At 47.9% G+C, this 23,588-nt stretch overlaps 8 protein-coding genes across 8 annotated transcripts; 4 read left to right on the top strand and 4 right to left on the bottom strand.

Moving 5' to 3' along the window:
• Positions 1-61: 61 nt before the first annotated feature.
• Positions 62-1,304, bottom strand: MYCFIDRAFT_39289 (uncharacterized protein; the record flags this gene model as incomplete). Its single annotated transcript, XM_007927609.1, has 3 exons — positions 62-256; positions 304-1,060; positions 1,114-1,304. The coding sequence occupies 3 exons, from the start codon at positions 1,302-1,304 to the stop codon at positions 62-64; spliced, it is 1,143 nt and encodes a 380-aa protein (XP_007925800.1).
• Positions 1,305-2,619: 1,315 nt separating this feature from the next.
• MYCFIDRAFT_98772 (glycoside hydrolase family 43 protein) lies at positions 2,620-3,600 on the top strand (the record flags this gene model as incomplete). Its single annotated transcript, XM_007928398.1, has 1 exon — positions 2,620-3,600. A coding segment is annotated over one exon (981 nt), but the record flags the coding sequence as incomplete, so codon positions are not given.
• Positions 3,601-4,895: 1,295 nt separating this feature from the next.
• MYCFIDRAFT_64696 (uncharacterized protein) lies at positions 4,896-6,622 on the top strand (the record flags this gene model as incomplete). Its single annotated transcript, XM_007927738.1, has 4 exons — positions 4,896-5,424; positions 5,483-5,729; positions 5,783-6,388; positions 6,580-6,622. 4 exons carry the CDS (start codon positions 4,896-4,898, stop codon positions 6,620-6,622), a joined length of 1,425 nt encoding a protein of 474 aa, XP_007925929.1.
• Positions 6,623-6,840: 218 nt separating this feature from the next.
• On the top strand, positions 6,841-8,067 carry MYCFIDRAFT_164504 (uncharacterized protein). The gene has a single exon (XM_007928397.1). It carries the CDS (start codon positions 6,847-6,849, stop codon positions 7,921-7,923), a length of 1,077 nt encoding a protein of 358 aa, XP_007926588.1. The 5' UTR covers positions 6,841-6,846; the 3' UTR covers positions 7,924-8,067.
• Positions 8,068-8,743: 676 nt separating this feature from the next.
• Positions 8,744-11,084, bottom strand: MYCFIDRAFT_39128 (glycoside hydrolase family 3 protein; the record flags this gene model as incomplete). The annotated part of the gene is made up of 2 exons (XM_007927599.1): positions 8,744-10,905; positions 10,961-11,084. 2 exons carry the CDS (start codon positions 11,082-11,084, stop codon positions 8,744-8,746), a joined length of 2,286 nt encoding a protein of 761 aa, XP_007925790.1.
• A 957-nt stretch (positions 11,085-12,041) lies between these two features.
• On the bottom strand, positions 12,042-13,077 carry MYCFIDRAFT_211302 (glycoside hydrolase family 3 protein). Its single transcript, XM_007928396.1, has one exon. The coding sequence runs from the start codon at positions 13,044-13,046 to the stop codon at positions 12,525-12,527; it is 522 nt and encodes a 173-aa protein (XP_007926587.1). The 5' UTR covers positions 13,047-13,077; the 3' UTR covers positions 12,042-12,524.
• Positions 13,036-13,743, bottom strand: MYCFIDRAFT_211301 (uncharacterized protein). The gene has a single exon (XM_007928395.1). It carries the CDS (start codon positions 13,656-13,658, stop codon positions 13,368-13,370), a length of 291 nt encoding a protein of 96 aa, XP_007926586.1. The 5' UTR covers positions 13,659-13,743; the 3' UTR covers positions 13,036-13,367.
• A 6,328-nt stretch (positions 13,744-20,071) lies between these two features.
• MYCFIDRAFT_174779 (uncharacterized protein) lies at positions 20,072-23,563 on the top strand (the record flags this gene model as incomplete). Its single annotated transcript, XM_007928394.1, has 7 exons — positions 20,072-20,262; positions 20,301-20,444; positions 20,483-23,202; positions 23,226-23,290; positions 23,347-23,443; positions 23,475-23,484; positions 23,524-23,563. 7 exons carry the CDS (start codon positions 20,072-20,074, stop codon positions 23,561-23,563), a joined length of 3,267 nt encoding a protein of 1,088 aa, XP_007926585.1.
• Positions 23,564-23,588: the final 25 nt, after the last annotated feature.

The raw sequence follows: 23,588 nt of genomic DNA, 5'->3' as shown, positions 1-23,588 counted from the left end.
TGCAGAGGAGTGACTATGGGAAGTGTAGCTTTCATTGCATACGAGCTGCTATCAATGTCCATCAGGGCTCGTTGTCCTCGATGTGAATTTTGATAGAACCCGAACCACGATCTGCCGACGCTGCCAGTGCATCTCGTGCTTGATCCAAAGTGTAGCGATGTGTTACCAAGGGTTGTAGATCGATGACCTTGTGCTGCAGTAAGCTGATCGCCGATGGCCAAGTGTGGTGGTATCTGTTGATGAATTTGAGATCGACCTACAAGTATCAGTATTTCATCACTCCCGTTGACACACGCAACTTACCTCTGCCAGTGAAATGTGCATGAAAGGAATCTCGTTCATGATCGGCTTTCCGACACCGATCACCATGACTTGTCCTGCTGCTCTTGGGAGGTAGCAAGCTGTCACCACGCTTTGTTGCACACCTGTGCACTCGTAGACGACTCTTGGTTGATCAGCACCGGCATCTATACAGGTCTGAACAATGTGCTTGGCGGTCTCCTCGGCGCTCTTCTTCAGATCAATCTGGAAAGGTATGCAGTTCGGCACCCATTCTTTAGCAAACTTCAGTCGTCCGGCATCCAAGTCAGTGACAATGATGGGCGCAGCGCCACTCGCTTTTGCAACAGCCAAAGCACACATTCCAATCGGTCCAGCACCACAGATGACAGTCGGTTCACCCAGTTTGATCGGAGCTCGTTCGAAGCCGTGAAGGACAACGCTAAGCGGCTCAAGCAGTGCACCGTCCGAGAAGGATAGGTTGTCGGGAATCTTGTGTAAGAATTTCGATGGATGAACATGCCATCTTCGAATCGAGCCTGAGTATGGAGGCACACCAGAGAAAGCGACGTCTGCGCAAAGATTGTAATTGCCACTGGAGCATTGATAGCAGTTATCGCATGGGACGCCAGGTTCAACAGCAACTCTATCGCCAGGTTTGAGATGCTTCACATTTGCGCCAGACCAAACCACTTCTCCAGCGCCTTCGTGTCCAAGGACGTGAGGACAGTCGACTATCAAGGGGCCGATGCGGCCGGTGTGCCAGAAGTGAACATCAGATCTGGTCCATGTCAGTATGAGGCTTCTCCAAGGCTTTGCTTGCTCGTTGCTTACCCGCAAATACCATTACATCGCATGCGTACAACGCAGTCATTGGGACCTGGTTGCAATTCGGGCGAATCAGCCATGAAGATCTCTCGCTTCTCATTCGTATAAAGGGCCGGATTTGCCTTGTCCGGCACGAAAGGCTGGATAGGAGGTGCTGTGGCATTGACACCATTCGTCTGATTTCGTTCTTGTCCCATATCGATGTGATGTGCCGCTGTATTATTGCCGTTATGGGCGTAGTAATTCCACTTTCTTCCAATCACAAGCTGGCTATGAAGGAGACGGACAGAGAGAGAAGTGAGACGAATACTTGCATTTAGGACTTTGTCATAACCTTCAAGAGCTCCAATCCTACGCTCTTACGGCGTGGGTACCTGTCTCAGCTTGCGTGTAGCCATAGGCAAGATGGCCAAGATGATGCCGGCTCCTCACTTAGGAGCTTGTGGAGCTGTCAATGTTCGGCAGTAGAACTACGGGACTCGCCTCCGATGCCGCAGTGGTCAATGGGGAAAGCCGAAGCACTGCATGACATTGCAAGTGATGGTGATCATGCCTAGTAATCAGTGAACCAGATTGTTTCGCCCGGATATCCCAGCCAATCTACTGTCAGGATTCAGGAGATGGAGAGGTCGCTGATACCAACATTCATCATAACAACCAGCAAAGCGAGAAAACGGTATTTTGTTTCGGTGATCCGGGCACCATGCATCAATGTCTGAACAGTAACGCATACATAACAATGCCTCACAGCCCGTGCTTTGGGGTGTTTGCTGGCTGGCTCACACGATCGGCGGCAGACTTTTCGTGACTGCTTCTCTGCTTTACGTGCTCGACGTCCAGGAGAAATGGTATGAACCAGCGCCAAAACGAATAGGATAGTGGATCGGCACCTGGAACCTGGTCGGCAGCGTTGGCTGGACTCTCAGTGCGTCCTTTGGAAACGGCTCGGCGTCCTGGTGCGAGTATCACGGCGATTTTGGTCCTCGATGGGCCAGTATTGCGTTCTTGATGGGAAGCGCTGTTCTGTGGCCCGAGGCGATGGACAGGCACCCTGTCAAGAAAGCAAAAGCTTCGTATGAGACGCTTCGCATTGATGATGATCTCTTTGCGCATCTCGGTCCGAGACAGCCCGGTAAGCTTTGAGTGATACATCCTTCACCCTCATGGCAGCTGGGGAACCTCAGAGACGGAAGAATGTCGATCAACCAAGTTCCAATGCAGCGCAAGAGGCTATACTGCATGATAGACCTGTCGATCCGCAATTTTCTCCATATCTTGTCCCAAGGCCTCGCATTTTGTCCGAGATGTGGAGTGATCTCTTCAGGTACCGTACTTCATCCGGTGTGACTCTTCAAAGAGATATATCAGTGCTAAGGTATCTTCCTGCAGAATCCTACCAGACTTATCCCTACCGTCACCATGTTTCTTTTCAAAGCATTCGCGCCACTAGCCTTGGCACGATTGGCTGCATCTGCTACTTTCTTCCCGCTTCTGAACCTCACTGATACAGACGGCAATTTCATCCAAGCTCATGGAGGCAACATCATACAAGCCCACGATGGCGATGGATCTTGGTACTGGTTCGGCGAGAATAAAACTGGAGAAACGACGGGCGGCACTTTCCAAGGAGTGTCGTGCTACAAGTCCTCAGACCTGTCGACGTGGGAGAATCAAGGACCAGTGCTCTCGCCTATAGCGAACACCAACATCTCTAGCGAGCGCATTGTTGAGCGACCGAAAGTGCTGTACAACGAGAAGAACTCGGAATATGTGATGTGGTTCCATGGCGACTCGTCGAACTATGGAGCAGCACAAGTTGGTGTTGCGACAAGCAAAACGATCAATGGCCAGTACTCGTGGAAAGGCAACTTCAAACCCTTTGGCAACGACTCTCGCGATATGACGATCTGGAAGGACCCAGATAGCAGTCAGGCGTACTTGGTCTTTGCGACTTCAGACAACGCCGACTTCCAGATCGCCACACTTGACAGCGATTACTACAACGTTACAGAGGCTATCTACACCTTCAGAAGTGTTTATCAGGAGGCGCCAGGTGTCTTCAAAATCGACGGAAAGTACTATCTGCTATTCTCTCCCCAAGATGGATGGACGCCTACAGACAATGGCTATCATGTAGCAGAATCTATGTCTGGACCTTGGACTGATGCTACACTCTTGCATCCCAAGGGTGCCTACGCGTACTTGACGCAAAATGCATACGATATCACTATCAACGGATCTTCGGATACATTTCACTTATACCTCGGAGATCACTGGAATGCAAACGCTCTTGGTACCTCAACCTACGCTTTCTATCCAGTGCTCTACAATCGCACCGGTTTGACTTTGCGTTCTACCGGAGGATGGACGCTGGACGTGGCAACAGGAACATGGGAAGACCTTCCTTTTACGACAATCACGGCAGCCAATTCCACTACATATAGTACCACTCTCACCGAATGCCATGATGGCTGCGCAGGCGGCATAGCAGCGAATATGACCTCATCGAACACATTCACTTTTACATGGGATGGCAGCGAAGGTTACAAGGTCGTGCAAATCCTCTACACATACCCTGGCGCCAAGAATGCCTTCAGACACATTGTTGGCACGGTTGATGGCCAGGCTGTGGAAGGCTGGGCTAGCCTCGAGACCACAAGAGCAAACACGTTTGCTCAAAGAGCTCCTTTGCCGATGACTTTGAAGTCCGGTTCGAAGGTTGAGCTAAAGCTGGTTGACTTTGATGGTACAGCGTTCCTCGTGGACGGAGTCGAAATTTATGATAGGATTTGAACAGATCCTGTAGCGATACTGTACAAGTCGGATTGTGTCTTCTTCAAAACCTCGCTGGAGGGCGAGGCTATTCGAGAATCCACTCCGGTTATTCGAGAATCTACGGACCCAGGGCCGCTCCGGTCTCGGTGAGACTACATTGTTAGTAATCCATACTGTAGAACATCGCATAGTGACTTCTGATGCCTATGCTGGCTGCTTAGTAGAATAATGACGTAGGAAAGAAGAATTGAGTGAATAATGGACGTAGAATTCGATACTATAGCTGATCCTGACTGTTCTAGGCATACTGCCTGCCTAGCAAATGAGGTTCTACGACCCTCGCATCAACGTATAGTTCCTGCTATACAATCTCAGTGTAATCTAGTATACCTGCTAGCGCTGTAGGTACTGGTAGAGCCCTCGGAGCGGGCGGCGGCGGCGGTAGTAGCGGTGGTGGCGGTGGTAGTAGAGGCGGCGGCATTACACTCGGCTTATAACTGCGCAGAAGGGCTTGACAATATAGCTATCGACAGCGACAGCGAGGTCAGGTTAAAACAGCGATTAAAACAGCGGTAACGGTGAGGTCTAGCGGTGGAGAACATAACTAACAAATTTGCCTTAGGCCTCCTCCGTGATCGGATGCCCGGATTCTCGAATAACCGGAGTGGATTCTCGAATAGTCTCGCCCCGCAGTCTGTCACTGCACCTGGCAGTGCCCAGTGTGCAGGCATATGTTGCTCTCGTCAATATTTGACGAGTGTTTGAATAGCTCGCCTTCCATTGCGCCGAGGATACTCCGTGCACACAGTGGAGCTTGCGATCAACCTCGGGCTCACCCCTCGTTCTGACAACTACAGCATTGACACGCCCGAGGTGAGGCCCGGTTGATGTCTCAGAAGGATTGTATAGATCCATCTTGTCTTTTAGAATAGGTGAGAGACCTCTCTTTAGCCTTCTCTTATCCTCCTCGTCGCCTCTCTTTCCATTGTTCCAGAAACCATCAAACCTCCAAAATGTCGAATGCACCCCCACTTCCAATCGCAGGCGCAAAGCCCAGACTCCCAGCTTCGCAACGCATACCTCCAATCGTAGCTCCATTCGTCAGTGACAAAGCTAAGAAGCTTCTCGACGTGATCGAAAAATGGATTGACGAAGAAGTCATCCCAGCCGATGCAGTATACGGCGCACAGACCGGTATCGGCGATGAGAGATGGGAAGGTCATGGCTCCATCCTCGACGATCTGAAAAAGAGGGCAAGAGAATTAGGATTGTGGAATATGTTCTTGCCTAGAAACCATTATGCCAATCTCGCGGAATACGATCAATATGGAGGCGCTGGAGGTTTCACGAATGTGGAGTATGGTTTGATGGCCGAGCTTCTGGGAAGGAGCAGCCTGGGTAGTGAGGCTTGCAACTGTGCTGCGCCGGATACAGGAAATATGGAGGTTATTGCTAGGTATGGTACACATGAGCAGAAGCAGAACTGGTTGAGGCCTTTGCTCGCTGGAGAGATTAGAAGTGGTTTCTTGATGACTGAGCCAGGTGAGCAGGCGACATGGGTGAAGAATAGAGTATGAGGATGGTAGCTAACAATTGGTAGACAAGGCGAGTTCGGACGGAAGTAATATCAGCCTTGATATCCGACAAGAAGGAAACGAGATTGTCCTCAATGGCAGCAAATGGTGGAGTTCGGGAGCTGGAGATGATCGATGCAAGATTTACATTGTTATGGGTTTGAGCGACAAGAACAGCCAGGATCGATACAAGCGACAGAGTATGGTCCTGGTGCCATCTGACGCTAAGGGGCTGACTGTGCATCGAATGCTTTCCGTCTATGGATATGATGAGTAAGTGCAGTCTTGGAGCGGACAGGAGATAACGACCAGCTGACAAGAAGCAGTGCACCACATGGCCACGGTCACATCACATTCAATAATGTCCGCGTACCGATGTCGAACCTGCTCCTTGGTTTCGGTCGTGGTAACGAAATCATGCAAGGACGTCTCGGCCCAGGCAGAATTCATCATGCAATGAGATCGATTGGTGCCGCAGAGGTCGCTCTCGAATGGATGATTGCTCGTCTGAACGATGAAAGGAAGATTCCTTTCGGCAAGCCCCTGCGAGAACATGGTGTCCTGCTTGAGTGGGTCGCCAAGTCCAGAATTGAGATTGATTCAGCCCGCTTAATTGTCCTGAATGCTGCCATTAAGATCGACAATGGTGATGCGAAGGCCGCACTCGTCGAAATCGCTCAAGCCAAGGTTATTACTCCAACGATGGCATGCACCGTCATCGACCGAGCTGTTCAGGCTCACGGTGCGATGGGAGTTTGCCAAGACACTCCGCTGGCAAGCTCTTGGGCACACATTAGGACGATCCGTATTGCTGATGGTCCAGATGAGGTGCACTTGAACCAGATGGGCCGGAGAGAAAACAAAGCGCGCGCACAGGAATGCAGAGAGCGAATCGACAGGCAGAGGAAGACGACCGAAGAGCTGATGAGAAAGTACAACGTCGAAGACAAGCAACTTGGCGGCCGAAAGGTCAAGGGCTTTAACGGGATGGTGAAGTCGAACCTTTAGACACAGTCGGGAACTTCTCAAGCTTGGTCATTGTGTAGATCCTCTTTTCCGGCCCTGATGTGATTCGGTGACTTGACCTTTGTGAAATGTGTTGGCTACCAGCCTGGCGATCCAGATGGCTTCAGCTTAAAGAGCAACCAGGTAGAAAACGCGCATAGAAAGATCTTCAAGTTTATATGGAGAGAATCTGGCTCATATTCCGTGCGTTGCCCAAGATCGTCAAGCTGTTAGTTTGTTGTGAGAGGGGAGGAGGACGAAGCCTCAGAGGCTCAGAAGCAGCGCGTCGAGATAGAGTTTCAGAGCTCAGTCAGCAGCTCCACCAAAATTTCATACAGCTTCTGAAGAGATGTCGTGGGTACCTTTGCAGAAAACAATACACATCATGGCGGCTATGAGATCTCTGTCAGATATTCTGACAGAATTCGCGACATCCACAGAGACTGCTATAAGTGGTTTGCCTGCTACAGATGCACTACAAGCGACCGAAAATGGCATAACGCTCTTCGACACCAAGAACGAAATCTTCCTCTCGTATCTCCAAGCGCTCGCGCTACGGAATCTGAACGTCATACGCAGCATAAAAGATGGTGTTGATGCTGAAGAAGCACGAAAGCTCAGCACCGATATCACCGAGAAACTCGTCGAGCATAGGGTCTATTTGGAAAGAGGCGTGAGACCGATCGAACAGAAGCTCAAATATCAGGTGGACCGAATTGTGAAGCTTGCGGATGACGAGGAGAGAGCGTCGCAGCAGAGAGCGACACAGAATGCAAAGGCGAACGGCCATGCCAAGGAAGGCGAGACCGACGACGATAGCCACTCAGACTCGGATTCAGACAGCGAGGCAGACCTGGGAGCAGACATGATTGGCCATGCGCCAAGACTCGCTACCATGACGGCTGGACAGCAAAGAGAAGCGAAATCTGCTGCTCGAGCAAAGAGCCAGGAGGACGGTGTCTACAGACCTCCTCGCATTTCTGCCACGGCCATGCCGACGACAGATCGAAGAGAGAAGGCCGAGCGCAGACCGGCTAGATCCGCTACGCTGGACGAGTATGTGTCTACTGAGCTGTCGCAAGCACCTCTTGCACAGCCAAGTGTCGGTAGCAATTTGGCTGCTGGTGGTCGACAGAGCAAGAACGCGAAGCAGATGCGGGAAGAAGCTGAGCGGCGGGAATATGAAGAGACGAATCTTGTCCGTCTGCCGGCTATGTCTAAGAAGGAAAGAGCGAAGAAAGGTCTCGGTCGTCAGCGTGACGGTGGGTTTGGTGGCGAGGAGTGGAGAGGCTTGGGTGATAGTCTGGACAGGATTGGTGATCTGACGAAGAGGAAGGGGAAGGATAGTGCTCTGGATAAGAGTCGGAAGAGAGGAGCAGTGGAAGATGGGCCGAGAGGTGATGGGATGGGTGGTGCCTTTGACATGAAGAAGAGAAGGCTGTCGAAGAAGGGTAGAATATAGGCCAACAATTTTGGGAAACTTGTTCGCTAAAGGAAAGCCCTCGGAGAGACTTTGGAGCTGAATGAAGGCCACATTGAGGACAGGAGTGGCATAGGCAGTAGCAAGGCTGAGATATATATATATAATGCGTGATTGATGCCTGCGGTTTAATTGTAATCGTGTACAGAATTCGAGTCTAGCCTAGAATCAAAATGGTAAAGGATCCGGAAATTCGGAAACTAGCCCAACCAAGTATTATACTAATAAAGGAGGTTAACTTCGATAGTAACGCATATTATACATTATACTAAGGCTATTTCGATAGTAAAGGCAATTATTTCGATTAAGATAAGTATACTTTCTTTCGTAGATATCGAGTATTAAAGTTAGTATTTACTAGTACCCTTAGATAGGAATACTAAGAGTCGTACTTAGTTTTTAATAATCGCGTCTTATAGAGCTTAATTAGACCTTTAAATACCGAGGCTAGATAATTAAATATACTCTACTAGATCTAGTACTAAAATCGAGATTATAGCTAGAAAATATTAAGACTATAGTTTTTATATATAGTACGCTATAGTCTTCCGTAACATTTTAGCCGATAGCGTAGATATTACTAGCGTATAGTTCCTATAGAGTATTACTATATAACTTACTAAGTTATTATAAGAGGAGTAAATAAATAGGTATATAGGTATAACGTAGTATTTAGATTTCTCTATATAATAATACCTAAAGAACCTCAAAGATGCAGTGTGGACTTGCTGATGCCGTCGCAACAACCGCGTAGCGCTGACTATCTAGCGTCTGTGTACATTTGCAAGCAAGCCGAACAGAATCAGATGTCGAGCGAGCCGGTGAGCAGCTGCGTACGGCTGCTGGATCCGACAAAGAAGGGATAACTGCCTTGCTGCAGCTGCCATTGCTGGTGCACCACGTTCCAAACAGACAAGTCCAGCCGTGTGATCTCGAATGTGGCTGTCTTGCTTTGTCCAACCTCCAAATTGACGCGGTCGAAGCCTCGCAGTTGCCATTGAGGCGCGGTGGGAATGCTAACGTACAGCTGTGCCACCTCGGCCCCCGCTGCATCGCCCGTGTTCGTGACGTCGACGGTGACGGTGAAGATCTGATCCCAGAGCTCGGGGTGGCCTCCTTGCGGAATGATGGCGTTCGCAGACGGCCATTCGCTCGTGCTCGCGTTCTTGGCGGCGATCTGGAGGTTGCCGTACTCGAATTTTGTGTAGCTGAGACCGAAGCCGAATTCGTACTGTGGCGTGATGTTGAACTTGTCGAAATGGCGATAGTCGATGTACAGTCCCTCTGTGAAGTCGTCTTGCGGGAACGGTCCAGAGCCGATCGTGGAGTTGAGAAGATTCCCGTAGTCGCTCTCGTTCTTCGCCACAGTAAAAGGCAAGCGTCCCGAGGGAGAAACATCTCCATACAGCACATCCACAATGCTGTTGCCACTCTCCTCGCCGGGCAGCAGCGCATACACGATCGCAGTCACGTTTGGGTGATCCACCCATTCATCCACCACACGAATGCCGGCAGAATGAATCACGACAATCGTATTGGAGCAGTTCGTGGCCACATTCCTTACGAGGCTGTCGCTGAACTCGTCCTTCAACGACTTCCGGTCGAACGACTCGCTTGCATATGCGTTGATGAACACCAAGCACGCATCGGCGTTGGCATACACAGTCGGGTTGACAGCGGCAAAGTCCCACCGAACCGTACCTCTGTCGGCAACGACCCTCCTCTGAATCGCGTCGAACGGGCTGATCACATATGAAGGAGCGTTGGAGCCGCTGCCTCCGCCAGTAATGAGCGTACCATTGAAGGTATTCCACCCAAAGTTGACATCATATCCGCCACCAAAACGAGCGGGCGTGGTCCATGGGGAGTCTGGCAGCTTGGCATCATATCCATAAATATTAAGGAACCTTGGCTTCTTGAGTGGCAAGGCGCCGTCGACATTCTTGACAAGCACCGTTCCCGCAGCTCCGATCTCACGGATCAAGGCTGCGTGGTTACCTCGCACATCAATGATGGGATGCTCTTGGTTGTAGTTATACACGCCAACATCTGGATACCCTTCGTCTTGGCCAAGATGATACCACGCAGCGAGGATGCGAGTCACCATGTCGTCCAAGCGACTTTCAGAGACGGAGCCATTGTTGATGGCCTCAGTCAAATTATTGCCCCAGTATCCACCGTCTGGCATGATAAGATCAAGCCCAGCATTGGCTGCAGCAACTCCAGCATGGTTGGCTCCCCAGTCAGAAGTAACGAATCCTTGGAAATTCAGCTCGCCCTTCAGTATGCCGTTGAGGAGCTTAGAGTTCTGGCAGCCATAGCTGTTGTTGACTCTCTGATACGAGCACATAGCCGACGCTGCTCCAGCCTGTACAGCGGCCATGAATGGAAAAGCATAGAGCTCATGGATTGAGCGGTCATCGGCGTTCGTAGAGATGGATTCACCCATAGATCCAGGATTGCGTCTCCACTCCTGCTCGTTCAAAAGCCAGTGCTTCATCTGTGAGACGACGCCGGTGCCCTGAAGACCTACGACAACCTCACGCATGCCGACCGAGGAGAGGAATGGGTCTGCTCCAAATCCTTCCCAATTTCGGCCACCTCTTGCTACTCTGCCAAGAGGGCCGGCGACCGGGAGGAGAGCGACATGGATGCCTTTGCCGCGGTATTCTTCCCCCAAAGCTTTTCCGTACTCATACATAAGGTCCTTGTCGAAGGTAGCTCCCACGGTTAGTTGGGCTGGAAAGGCTGACACGAATTCTTGTCCTCTGATGCCGTCTGGAGCATCTGCTAAGCACATCGAGCTTATCCCGAGTCTGCTGATGTTGAAGGTGTTGCCGACACAAAGCCCGGTATGTCCTCTTGTCATATTGACCTTCTCGATCAAGGACATCTGATCCACCAGGGCTTTGGCCTTCGCATAGGCTGCTAGCCAATTTGCGTCCGTTCCGCCATAGCCCTCCGCTGGAAGTACGTATGAGCATGGTGCCTGCTGTTTCTACGTATGGATTGCACTCACGCGTCGGATACACTGGTGGACTCTGCCCATACAGTGGCACTTCAGAGACATTAGTGTAGCTCAGGCATTCAGCGAGAGCTGCCAGAGAGAGCAGGACTCCTGCTTTGGCGGGGGACAGCTTCATGGTGTTTTGGCTGGCGAAGTCTTGCACGAAGCAGAGCAAAACTGTGCCCCGGCCAGACCTCTACTGTTTATGTTCCCAAACATTTTGCCAGAGCTTTCGCAATGCAATGCCATGACCAAGACAATGCCATGTCCAATGGCGGCATCCACTGATTCGCCTATCCTCGCTGCCCGTGGGCCATCATCGTTAGGCGTGGTGGTGGAGTGTGTGGAGACAATGCCGGGAAATGGGTGAAGCTGTGCCTCGTGTCGAAGGGCCCCGACGTCAGGCCGTGGTGGTGTATGCGGGCAGCGCGTCCGGCTGTCTCGTGCCACTGATGAGAGATGAGCGGACGGCATCGTCCCGGGCAATTTGTGCATCTCGAAGAGGAGCTACGGTACAGCCATGGCCAGTGTCGGAAGGCGCTCTTGGCGGCTGTTGATGAGCGCGGAAGCAGCATTTGAGGTCGAGGCCATTTGCCCGGAAACTCTCCTTGCTACCGCGCCACGGGGATCTGTACAACAACATCACCGGAACCAATGAACACTCTCAGGCGAGTTACAGGAACGCTGACATTGCTCCTTTATGGGCTCTGAGCCACTACGAACTCTGCAACAACATCACCGCCTTTAAAAGAGCCCCGAACGAGTACCACAAAGGCTGTAGAAACACCCGAGGCGACATCTGCAATACCGATGATACAGTCCGATCCGACTACGCTCCGCATATTCGCCTCCGACCACCTCCCATGATCTCAGCGATTCACGATTTTCGAGCACCTTGCATGTGTGCAAAAACATCACCACAGCCGAGACACTCGGGGTTCCCGAGACACTCGGAACCGAGCCACAGAAAGACTGACAAATGGCTGGGATGCGGGTTACGACGTCAATAATTCAGTCTGATTCAACTATGTAACGCATGTCTGCCACCCATCTCCCACGAAAGTTTTACTCCTTCAGCGGCTCGAAAGACACAGTAGCTTGAATATCGCGACTACTCAACCCGACCATAACCTTGATCTCACCCGGTGCAATCATCCATTGCTGCGCCAGTACATCCCAATAACTGAGATCTCTCCTGATCAGCTCATATGTGACTTCCTTCACCTGTCCAGGACCCATTTGACCTTTTGAAAGCCCCGTAAGACCTTGACCGGTGAGGGATCACCGTCATCAGGCTGGGGCAAGCCGAGATATAGCTGAGGAACTGCATCGCCGAGCACTTGGCCGGTATTCGTAACTGTGGCTTTAATTTCATACACGAGGTTCCAAAGCTCTGGGTTTCCGCCTGGCATAGTCTTCGAATCGGGAGGGATGGCCGGAATACTGCCTGATCCGAGACGCTTGATCTTCAGGTTGCCGACTGAGAAGTTGGTGTATGATCTGTCAGCTCTATGATTACAGGCATAAGAGCAGGACTACTTACAAGCCAAAGCCGAATTCATACTGCACTGAAAGATTATGGTAATCCTTCCCAGTTTCTGCCTCCACGACTCGATCGACCTAGCGGTCCAGCTACAGGTCCAAGAATCACATGCGCGCCTTTGCCTCTGAACTTCTCGCCAAGCTCCTGACCACGTTTACGTGCGAGCTTTCGATCCCAGGATGCGGCGACTGTGACACCGGCTGGGAAGACGCTGGCGTAGTCAGCTTTTCGAATGGCGAGAGGTCCATCTTGAAGGCAGAGGCCGCCGAAGTTGAGTCTCGTGATTGGAGCGATGTTGCCGACGCATGGACCAGAGGTGCCGGTTATGATTTGGATTTTTTCTTCGAGAGTCATGTTAGAGACGAAATATGAGGCTTGCTGGAAGGAGGTCTCCCATGCTGTGCCTGTGGTTTGGGGAGAAGGGAGGGTTTCTGGGCTCGTGGAATACTCGGCGGTAACCCATGCCGTGCCCGGATAGTCTAATTGAGATGTTTCTTGACCTGCGGCCACTGATGCGGCTGCCAGGAAGACACTGAGAGTTTGTAGGATGATCATGATTGGTCAATCTGTATAGTGCATACTGATTAAGACGGAAGGCAGAGTGTGGAATACAGATATCTTATCTTAGCCAGCGAGAAGACGTCCATCTTTGGCAACTTTTGCCATAGCAGCAGTTGCATTGACTGGCGGGGTGTAGCATCGGTCTATGGCGTACGTCGGACGGACGACCACCGAGCTCTGCAATAGTTGATGAAGAGAATATCATGAAGCTTCACAGGGCGACAAGGCTATCGCGGGGTTGCATGGAGGAGGCTGCCCGAACAGGTATGACGCGTCGACCATTCGGCTCGTGACTACTAGGAGTCTACGACTGCGTTAAGTGTGAAGTTTCGCATGTGTTGTTTGGCGTAAAGAAGTCATGTGCAACGGTGGTTGCTCAATTCTGCCGGCGATGCGATCTTGTGCCAGTCCCGCTTTGGGGCGTGTTGACGGTAAGAGCTGGGCGTTTTGCCAAAATGCACTCTGTCCTCCATCGCTCGACGACCTTCGGAGAGACTGATCAGGGATCTCGCACAATGTATTGTTGCTGGTGCTGTCCTGATGTGGCCAGGTCGAGCCTATGCATGTGTATGTGAATGCTTGAGAATGAAATCTCGCCAAGTGCATTGGTGAGTAGTGCCGTTCTCCTTCAGCTCAGATTGTATCCGCAACCACCAGCCCTACTGCCTTGATATAATAAGAGCTTGTAGGGACGATGGTCATGCTGCCAATTGTTCGCTCGATGGCAGTATCGAGATGACCAGCCGCCGTGTTCTTCGATGAAGCTGTCCTGACACTTTCCAGACTGCTGCTTGAGCTGATCTGAGCTATTGTTTGAAGATGCCTTAGTGCAAGCTGCTCGACACGAAACTACAGTATGACCTGGGAAAGACATGGTGACTACCTCGAAGGTACCGAGACACCAATATCGTTGTACGAGCCATGTGGAGGTTGCGTGCGAAGAAACGAGCGCAGCGCCGGTCTGACCACCAAAATCGCCGAGCTGACCACCGCGGTGGTCAGGAACTCTAAAATGACAGGGGGTTAGCCGAGGTTAAGCTGAAAGGTATAACATACCAATGTGCGGGGAAAGGTATACCTTTCCCTATTGCTTTCCTATACTATTTACTACGAATACAAATACGAATAAGAAAACTATAGAATAGCAAAGATATTAAATATTCTACCGACCTATACTAAGAACTAGATGCTAACGCCGCTATCCTTAGAGAACCTACCGCGGGAAAGGCCTATTCTATTACAAATCGTATATTATTCTAATGCTATTCCGATTATATTCCGATTATATCTATTTTAGGTACTAAAAGCAATTTAAGGTCGATCTTACCGAAGAGAATAGCCCCCCTACGACTGCTTAGCTCGGATTTAACGACGATAATGCCTACGAGAAGGACTACTAAAGGCTAGAATTTAAGGAGTACGACGAGGAGTACTATAAAAGCCGATTAGCGGTACTATATATCGACGACGACGTTAAGGATATTATAAGATATATAAGGGCATTCCTATTGCAATATTAAACGAATAAGAACTTATTTGTAATAGGATAGGATTGTTATTACCTCGAACCGCGACGCTATTAGGGCTCGTTTTATCGAATACATAACCGCGATACCGCAATATCCGAAGACCTACGAAGATAGATACGTATATGTAATCGACTACTCTACGACTAGTGCTAAGCCGGAGCTAGATATAAGTAGATTCTCAATCCGATATTATTCCGATCTAATCGCTTTAAGAAACGATTAAGAAACGATTAGTAAGGATAGCTAATAGAGAGGTAGATATAATATAGCGTTCCCTTAGTAGGAACGAAGGGGGCTATTCTAATAGTATCTAGTTGCTTAGGCAATATACCGTATACTAAGACGTCGTACGACTGCTTAGGTATTAAGCAGTGCTAGTAGTTATATAAGAACCTAGTATCTATAGATTACTACGAGGTCCCGGAAGAATAGTAGAAGATAAGAAAGAGATTGAATCTCGAAAGGTTTAACGAGGATAATCCTAATCTAGCGAGAAAGAACGCGTCGAGGTATGTAATTCTAATATTAATAGTTTCCTAGGCGAATAATAGCGATAGGCTCTACTAGTCGCTCCGAAAAGAGTTCGAAAATAGGACATTCTATAAGGCCTTTAGGTACGACTCTTATAAGATAAAGTTTAGATTCTTCAATCTACGTATAAGTAATAAATCTTATACTAATGTTAATCTAATGTCATTGCGATATAAATAGACTCCGATTCATTTCGTATACTAATGCTAAACGAAATAGCTTAAAAGGATAATACTAGGCGAAGGATTTATCTACTATACGAACTACGACTCTTCTAGCCTTAACAAATACGATTATCGCTTCCGCGCGATTAAGCTAGCGGAGAATGTCGATTACAAATAGATATAGAGCCTAGTTATAGAGGTGAACAATCAGTCTAGGATTCTAATTACAAAGCGATAGTATATAGAGATCGTATAAGGGACGAGCCTACGGAGGATATGCCGTAAGTGTAAATAGATTCTTATTAGATTGCTAATAAATTAACATCGCAATTAGGTTACAATCACCTCCCCTCTAGACTAGGTTTCTTTAAGAAGATTAGTTGTCTAGTTAAAATAAGGAAGATCGTTCCTATTAACTTTACGGCATGTCCTTACGTTATCTTCGTATCCTTTTTTTAGTATTGTTATCTACCGCCGCCGCCTATACGACCGCTTTAATCCTATAAGGATGAAATCTCGAGACTTATTACTTAAACGCTATTAGTAACGATAACACTATATATATTAAGCAAATAAGAATCGTATACTAAACGGTTAAGAAACTAATTAGAACGGGATAAGCTGTCTTCCTTTAGACGTTCGCCCTATAGCAGTACCTCCGAGATAAAGGGGTTTACGCCCTTAGCGAAATTTATCTTAGTCTAGAGAATACTAATAATATTAGACGGGAAATCCGACGACAAAAGCTTATTTACTACCTAGACGGAACGACGATAAATGGAGTCTAATTTAAGTATAATATCGAGCGGAAGAACCCCGAAACAGTAAGAAAGTCGATTCCTATTTGATTTATATTCCTTTCTTAATACATTCCGAATCTACTAATATTCTATTTAGCAATACATTTAGGGTATATAGTAGACAGAACAAGAGTATATAACTATTACATTCTTCGTAGAGTAGGCGTCTCTATTCCTTTCCTTCGATACCTTCGAGGTCGATATATCGTTCTAACGCATTAAGGAAAAGAATATAAACGAAGTAATTCTCGGACGATAGGATAAAGAGAGAACTATTCGTAAGTAATTCGCATTCCGATAGTATACTAATGTTATTCTATTCTAAATCCATTCTTAGTCCTTGTCTTCGCCCGAGCCTACGTCCGTAGAGAATCCGAGTTAATATACTAGAACTTCTTTACGCGAGTCTTCGGAAGGATGCGTAAGGTTACTAGAACCGCAGTAACCTTTTACTATATCTACGGTAAAGGAATTCGAGCGGTCGTAACCGACCTAAACTTAAAGCAGGCTAAAAGTATAAGAAAGCATTCTTATCTCAATCTTATTACGATAATATTATAATAACAAACGCTTCTTATAGGCTTAGGACTTTATCTTTAAGAAATTGACTATTAAAACCGCAATTAGAGGGTGCAACTCGAATATATTATCCTCTATTGCGTAATCTATTAGCGGAGGAACATTAATAAGGCTATTTAGAATAAGAGCCTATACGATCGATCGATCCTTTTCGCTCGGATAGATAGTATCCGTAGATTGAAATTAAAAGAGGCTTATATAAAGGAAGTCAAAGCTTTAGTAGGTAAGTAAGAAAGCTTTTAGATTAGAATCCTAAATAAATCCTATTACTAGGTTATTTAAACGAGAAAGTAGCAAGGTAGGCTAGGCATAAGCTCTATTACTATATCCGCTATAGCCTAGCACCCGCCTTCTCGAATATTCCTAAGGCAACTTAGCGGACAATTAGATACTATACTAATGCAATCGAGTTAGCCGGGAAATAGGGGTACTATACTAGAAAGCATCGGGAAATTCTACCTACGATTAATGCGTATATTAAAGCTTTCTAAAGGTTTTCTAATTGGTTTCGCAAAGCAATAACATTAAAATAGCGCTACTATCTTAGATCGAAAGACTCTAACGTCTATAAAAAACATTAAGTCCTATAGCGTTCGTTTAATATAGCGGGCTTACTCCGTATACTCGCTAGCAACGAAGAGTAAATAGCGATATAGTAAAGTAATCCTTATTAGAATAGTATCGGAATAGTATTAACTTCCGTATCTAGAGAGCCGCCGTCGTAAACGGGATGCGATAGAAAAGAGAACGGAACGAGAATTTAATAAGGACGCAATCGTCGCCGAAGAACTAAGTAGTACTTAGATACTAAAGCGGCGTCGTTCGGCGCTATCGTTACGAGCGAAGGAAAGTCTAGCCTTACGTAAAGCAACTAGTACGCCGTTACTACCGAGTAAACCGGTAACTAGCGACGATATACCGCCGATCGACGTTAAGCTTCTAGAATAGTAGAACAAGGCGAAACGAGAGATACTTAATCTCCTTCGCGAGGAAATAGCACTAAAGGAACAGATAAGGGAGAAAGGTTTATAATTGAATTAAGATTAGTATAAGAAAGGATTTAGACTGTAATGCAAAAATGATTATAACTACCTCTATACTAGTATTCCCTTCTACGAAATTCTTAACCCGCTAGGGAACTCCTCCGCTATTCTATTCGTATTCTATTCTTATCTTATTCCTATCCTATTCCTATCCTATTCCTATCCTATTATTATTCCTTCGTTACCGCTCTAAGAGCCCTTAAGCTCTCGTCCGCGAGATCTTAGAATAATACTCAGTATTTATAGCTACGGAAGAGGTCTTAGGTCTGTCTATTTCGTAAACAGGTCGGACAACGATCGAGCTATCCTTACTAACGTAGAAGACCGATAGCGCTCCCGAAATTGATCTAAATAGAATAAGAATAGACTAGTAATCGTTTAAGATCTAAATAAGAGTAGACTTACCGCGTTTCCTCGCTTATATCTAGGCACTCGAATAGAACTATAAGTAAGAGGCTATAGATCGGGAAACCCCTATCGAGGATATAAGGGCTACTAAGCTAGTACTAGCTTAGTCGAAGGGGCTAGCTAGACTAGTAGCGTAGGCGTAATAGGCGGATTAATCGAAGGCTCGGGCGTAGGCGTTTTCGAAGGCTAAGCCGAGGGGGGTTCGGTACTAGGCTCTTACTTAATATTAGAATCCGAAACGGATGTTATTAGTTTTAGATTGCGAGAAGGCGCCGACGGGGCATTTATAGCATTCTATTTAGAAGCGGATGCCGCGAGCTTTTCGAGGTCCCCGAGGGGATTTTCTTCCTCTAGATTATAGACCGAGCCCTCCGACTTACCCGAAGAAATTACTATCGGCGCTAATTTATACAATTTAGAAATACTAGAAATATTAATAGGAAGTCGACGATAGATAGGATAAAACGAAGATTATTACTTACCGCCGTCGCGACTCTTTAGTTTTATCCTTGTCGTCCGGAGTAGTCCTATAAGTAAGGTTAATTTTTTTTAGGTATATTTCTACCGTCGTAGGTTAAATGGATTCGTATTCTAATTACAAACCTTTTTATCGAACTCGATTTCCGGATAGCGATAGGACTCTTAGGCCGTACCGCTATAGGACTTAGTCCTTCCTATTCCGTTTTGTCGTTGTCCTCGTTAGCGTCGCTATCGTTAGTACTTATCGACGAGGTTCTTTCTCGAGGTTTCGGATTTTTCGAAGATATAGCTATTTTATCTCGATTAGACCTATAATTTATTAGTACTAAATTAAGTATAGAAACAGAGGCATTTAAAGACTTAGTATTATAACCCGTTGCTTTTACTAACCGAGATCCTTTAGCCTTACCGTCCCTAAGAAAAGTTAGTAAAAAATCATTTAAATCTGAAATTATTAAGAAAGTATAAGAACTATTATTAGATTCTTATTAGTTTAAGAATGGTTTAATAGTACTTATTGCTTTCTTATTAGTATTAGAAGGGTATCTCCCAACCCTAACGCTACGCTAACTATACTAAAAAAACCCTACTTATAAGGTCTCCCTACCTGAAATAATATCGTTAAGGTTAGCCGCGAACTTAGCCTTAGCCTTGCTCCTCTTAGACGAGCGTAAGCTACGTAGGGTAGTAGGCTTTTCTAAAACGAATAAGAAACTATTAGTACTTTTTCTTAAACTATTCTAAAACTAATAATATACCGATCCTGTCTGCCTTCTTTAGGGTAGTGTTAGCAGCCTTCTTTAGCGTCTTCGGCTTTAGCGCACTTACCGCCTTCTTAGTATTATTAATATAGGCGTTGTTAGTAGCGATAGCTACCTTACGATACTATTCTAAATAGAATTAGCCTATATTTAAACGTTTCCGAAACTATTCCGATTAGTATTATATACCCTTAGCCTTTTTCTTCGCCTCCTATCTACCTTAACCTTTACTCTTCTCGAATATAAGACTATGTCTACCTTTGTCGGTATTTATACGCATATAGGCGAGAAGGGCGGAGGAGTCTTAGAATAGCTTATACTAAAACCAATTAGATACTATTGCTAATGCATTTAGATTAGAAAAAACTTACTAAACATATATCGTTATCCTTACTAGCGGTAACGCGATAGATTACCTCGCCTAGCACTAGAATTTAGTTGTCGTCTAAGAAGGTATTTTCGTCTATAACTAACTTAAATATATTAAAGCCCTAAAAGCAATTAGAAATAAATAGTAATAGAATAATAAAAGGACTTACTAATAGTTTTATATTCTTGCCCGCCGTATCGATATATACGAGGTAGTCCTTGTTATTAATAAGCTTCTAAGATAGGGCTATAGTAGAATCGAGTTTAAATAGATTAGTAAATCGAGTTAGAATAGGTTAAGATTAGATTCTAAATAGACTAACGCTAGTAGAAGCTGCTATAGTAGGGGAAAGGAATGAGGGTTGCTTTCGGAAAGTCGAGCTTGTTTAAGCCGAGCGCGCGCACTGACCTGCGCACGGACCACCACGGCTTCATCCGATTGGTCAATTCGGTGGTCAGCTCGGCGATTTTGGTGGTCAGGATTTCTGAGTGCCCGAAAGAAACGCCCTTGCTTCGCCTGCCTCGGCTCGGATGGCCGTTGCTAGGGTCAAAGCCTAAAGAAGCTTAAGTCAGCCCCAAATGAGTTTAACGTCAACAAAGGTAGTCCCGGCAGTCATGGGCCTCGGATCAAGCTCAAGCATCAAATTACCACAGCCAACCCAGCCCATCGCGCAAGCATCCTGTGCTCCTACCAGAAAAAGACGGCCTCAAAAAAGCGGCCAGAAGGTGTGACCACCGTCTCTACCTAAGCTAAAGGGGCCCTTAGCAACCGGCTGATCGTCGACTTTTCCTTCGTTACTCCGTCATGGCATACACCTGAACAGCTTCCCATATGCAAACACACCTCGATACGCGATATTTGTGCAACACATCCCATGGCGCCTTCTCCGCTGCACGCAGCCTTTCCCGAGCATCGAATACGCGATCACGAAAGTCCAGCTTCGCGTCGAAGGTCGGGCAGTGGGTCTGGAACGATTGGATCTGGATCGCAACGCACGCGTCGACTGCAGCTACGCAATGCGGGCTTCCGTGCTGCTGCGGTGCCCACCAGGAAGGTGACACCCAAAGCCGTCACTTCCACATCGACGACATGCTCCACGACTTCCTCCTGCTCAATGCTTGGCACACAGCAGTCCTCTGATGCCGAAAATGTCTCGCCTTCTGGAAGGAGGTCTGCAGACTCCCGCAGCAAACGCGTGTCTAGTGGTATCTTGCAAGAGATTGGGAATAGCGCTGGCACTCGCACCGGCACTGGCACTATCAGGCAGAAGAAACGTGTTTGTCCTCGCGTGACTTCTGGCAGCTTCGATAGTCCCGACAGCAGCAAGCACGATTCGGCTTTTGGCGGGATATTGGATCTGTCACCGGAACTGTCAAGTGCTGTCCCGAAACCGATTCGCACTGTTCGCACGAAACGCACACCCATGTCATTTCGCCGCTCATTAAGTGCCGAGAAAAGGAAGTATGTTGATCATCTGGAATTGGAACTGCAGTCGGCGCAGGCGCAATTGCAAGCCGCCACCTCGCCAACTGTCACCCGCGAGCAGAGTGCTGCAATGCGTCATTTGAAGGCAGAAAATAACCGACTATCTGAAGATGTCGCCAATTGGGAGGCCGAGTTTGACGAGCGCGTCCAAGAAAGATTGCAGGCATCTAAAGATGCTGAAGACGCCTTGGAAGCAAAAGTACGGCTGTTGGAGGACGAGGTAGAGGAGAGAGCGTATCGTGTGCACGAGCTCGAAATCCAACTACAGTCAGCGAGAGACGGTCGGGATTCTGTTGAAGCGGCAAATGTGAACCTCGAGAAGAGGCTCGAAATCATGTCCGAACTACTTGCAGCCTCGCCAACGAAGATCGATCTTCATGCACAAGTACCAGGTAGGCCGAGACCGCCCCGACCACAGTCCATGGTACAACCACGCTTCCCAACAGCAGGATTTCTGATGTCTCCAGAGCGACCGTCACAGACACGGCCACCTTCACCCTCGCCGTCTTTGACCAGGTTTAGTCCAGGAGTACCAGTCTCGCCCATAAATCTAAGCTTCTCTCCAGATGTCGCGTCCTCAGACGAGGGGTCGAAGATTACGGAGGCATCTGCTTCTTCAGCCACCGCCAGTGCATCCATCCAGCAAAAGAAGCCTACGCGCCGAATGAGGCGATTCGGTGCTGGTAGCATAGGACCGAAACCTTTGATTCTGCCGTCTACTTCCCACCGCGAGCAGATTCCCGCATCTGCCTCAGCTCTCGACAATGATGAGAATCCCTTCTCCTCACGAAATTGGTCTTCGTCGTACTCCCCGCGAAGCCGCAGCACTTCGCCATACAGCCGACGTCGGTCTTCTAGCGAGATGAATGGACCGAGACTTGGCAGCTCACCTTTTCCAGACTTTCAAAGCGTGCTTGATGCGCAGGTCCTAGACGGTGCTGCTTTCCAGACCACGACCCAAGAAGTGAACTCGCCTCACGAAGTGCAGGTACCAATCGAGGAAGATTTCTTCGATGACGATGCCCTTCTTGATGGCACTCTCGACATGTATCCGGTATCTGGCGGATCCAACGCGACAACTCGCAATTTCGATTCATTAGGCTCGGCAGTAGGCGCTGCAGTTGGCAGAAATCTCATGGAAGAACTTACTGCCGTGCGGAATGCCTCGTCGGGCTTCGAACAATCCACATCGTCGCCCGTGGGAGATTCCAGCGAAGATGCAAAGACTGTGCTACACTCAAGTCCATTTGTATCGGGCGCAGAGGAGGGACCACAAGACCACACGGCATTATCTGCCAACGATGGCACGCATGCCACCCCATCACGATTCGTATCGGGCTCATCGACGGCTGTCGCCACTGCGTCAAATACCGGACCACCCTCCAAATTACTGAGTCGCGCCAGTAGTAATTCTTTAGGCGTGCACTCCATTGGCTCACTTTCAACATTGGACTCTCTTCGGCACTTCTTTGGAGACATGTTTGACTCTCCTGTCGCATTGGCTAAGCACCTGATCGAGGCGGCTCAGAGACGAATGTGGATACCCAGGCCTCTACTTAATATTCAATGGTGGCTTGTGGGCGTGCTGCTAGGGCCGATGGCTAAGAAGAGACTGCTTGCCAAGCCTGCATGTTGTCGTGAGGCGGAGTCTGAGCAAAGCCTTCTCGACGACTCTTCGTCGGCCGAATTATCAGACATGGCGTTTGGCTCGCCATACCAGACTCCGCCAACCTCCTCACCAGTCAACGCGAGCTTCCGTCATCGTAGCTTAATCTCAGGTAAGGGAAAGAAGCGCACAGCCAGCATATCTAAGAGTATTTCCGGCCGAGCTAAGCGCTGTGCGCACCATGCGAATCGATATAAGCATTCACCCTGGCTATGGCTGAAGTTTAGCATGACATTAGCCATTGCTGTTGGCGTCGCGTTCAAAGACGGGCCTAGCACGCTGCTCAAGGACGCATTTTGTGAGTGCAAGCGCACAGCCAGCGGGAACTGGAGACGTACGAGGAGGGATGTAATGCAGACGCCATGACCAAGAGAAATGTTCGAAGAGTATTGTTTGTGAGGATAATGCGTACACGACAGAGAGTGAAAGGAGAAGACGATACCTAGAGAAAGCTTCGTAATGCTTGACTGTACCATAGTGTAGGATACGACGAATACGAATTATGAGTACAACCCAACCGAACCACCCTCTTTCCTTCCTTAGTCCCATCGTGTCATTTCTTCTTCAGGTCCCAAGTAGCCCTTATTCGAGCTTGATGTAACGCAGCGAGGATTAGGTGATGCAGACTGTATCTCGTTACATTTTTGCGACATAGGTATTGCATGGCGAAGGAGCTGTTCGATTTTCACGACTGATAGACTGCCACTTTCTCGTAGAAGG

This window comes from Pseudocercospora fijiensis (assembly GCF_000340215.1).
Source record: "Pseudocercospora fijiensis CIRAD86 unplaced genomic scaffold MYCFIscaffold_4, whole genome shotgun sequence".
In the NCBI taxonomy this organism is placed as follows: domain Eukaryota; kingdom Fungi; phylum Ascomycota; class Dothideomycetes; order Mycosphaerellales; family Mycosphaerellaceae; genus Pseudocercospora; species Pseudocercospora fijiensis.
This window is presented reverse-complemented; position numbering and strand designations above follow the sequence as displayed.

Excerpts from the sequence above, each read along its gene's own strand:
- MYCFIDRAFT_211302 (XM_007928396.1), bottom strand. The coding sequence starts at position 13,046 with ATGATCATCCTACAAACTCTCAGTGTCTTCCTGGCAGCCGCATCAGTG.
- MYCFIDRAFT_164504 (XM_007928397.1), top strand. The coding sequence starts at position 6,847 with ATGGCGGCTATGAGATCTCTGTCAGATATTCTGACAGAATTCGCGACA.
- MYCFIDRAFT_211301 (XM_007928395.1), bottom strand. The coding sequence starts at position 13,658 with ATGCACTTGGCGAGATTTCATTCTCAAGCATTCACATACACATGCATA.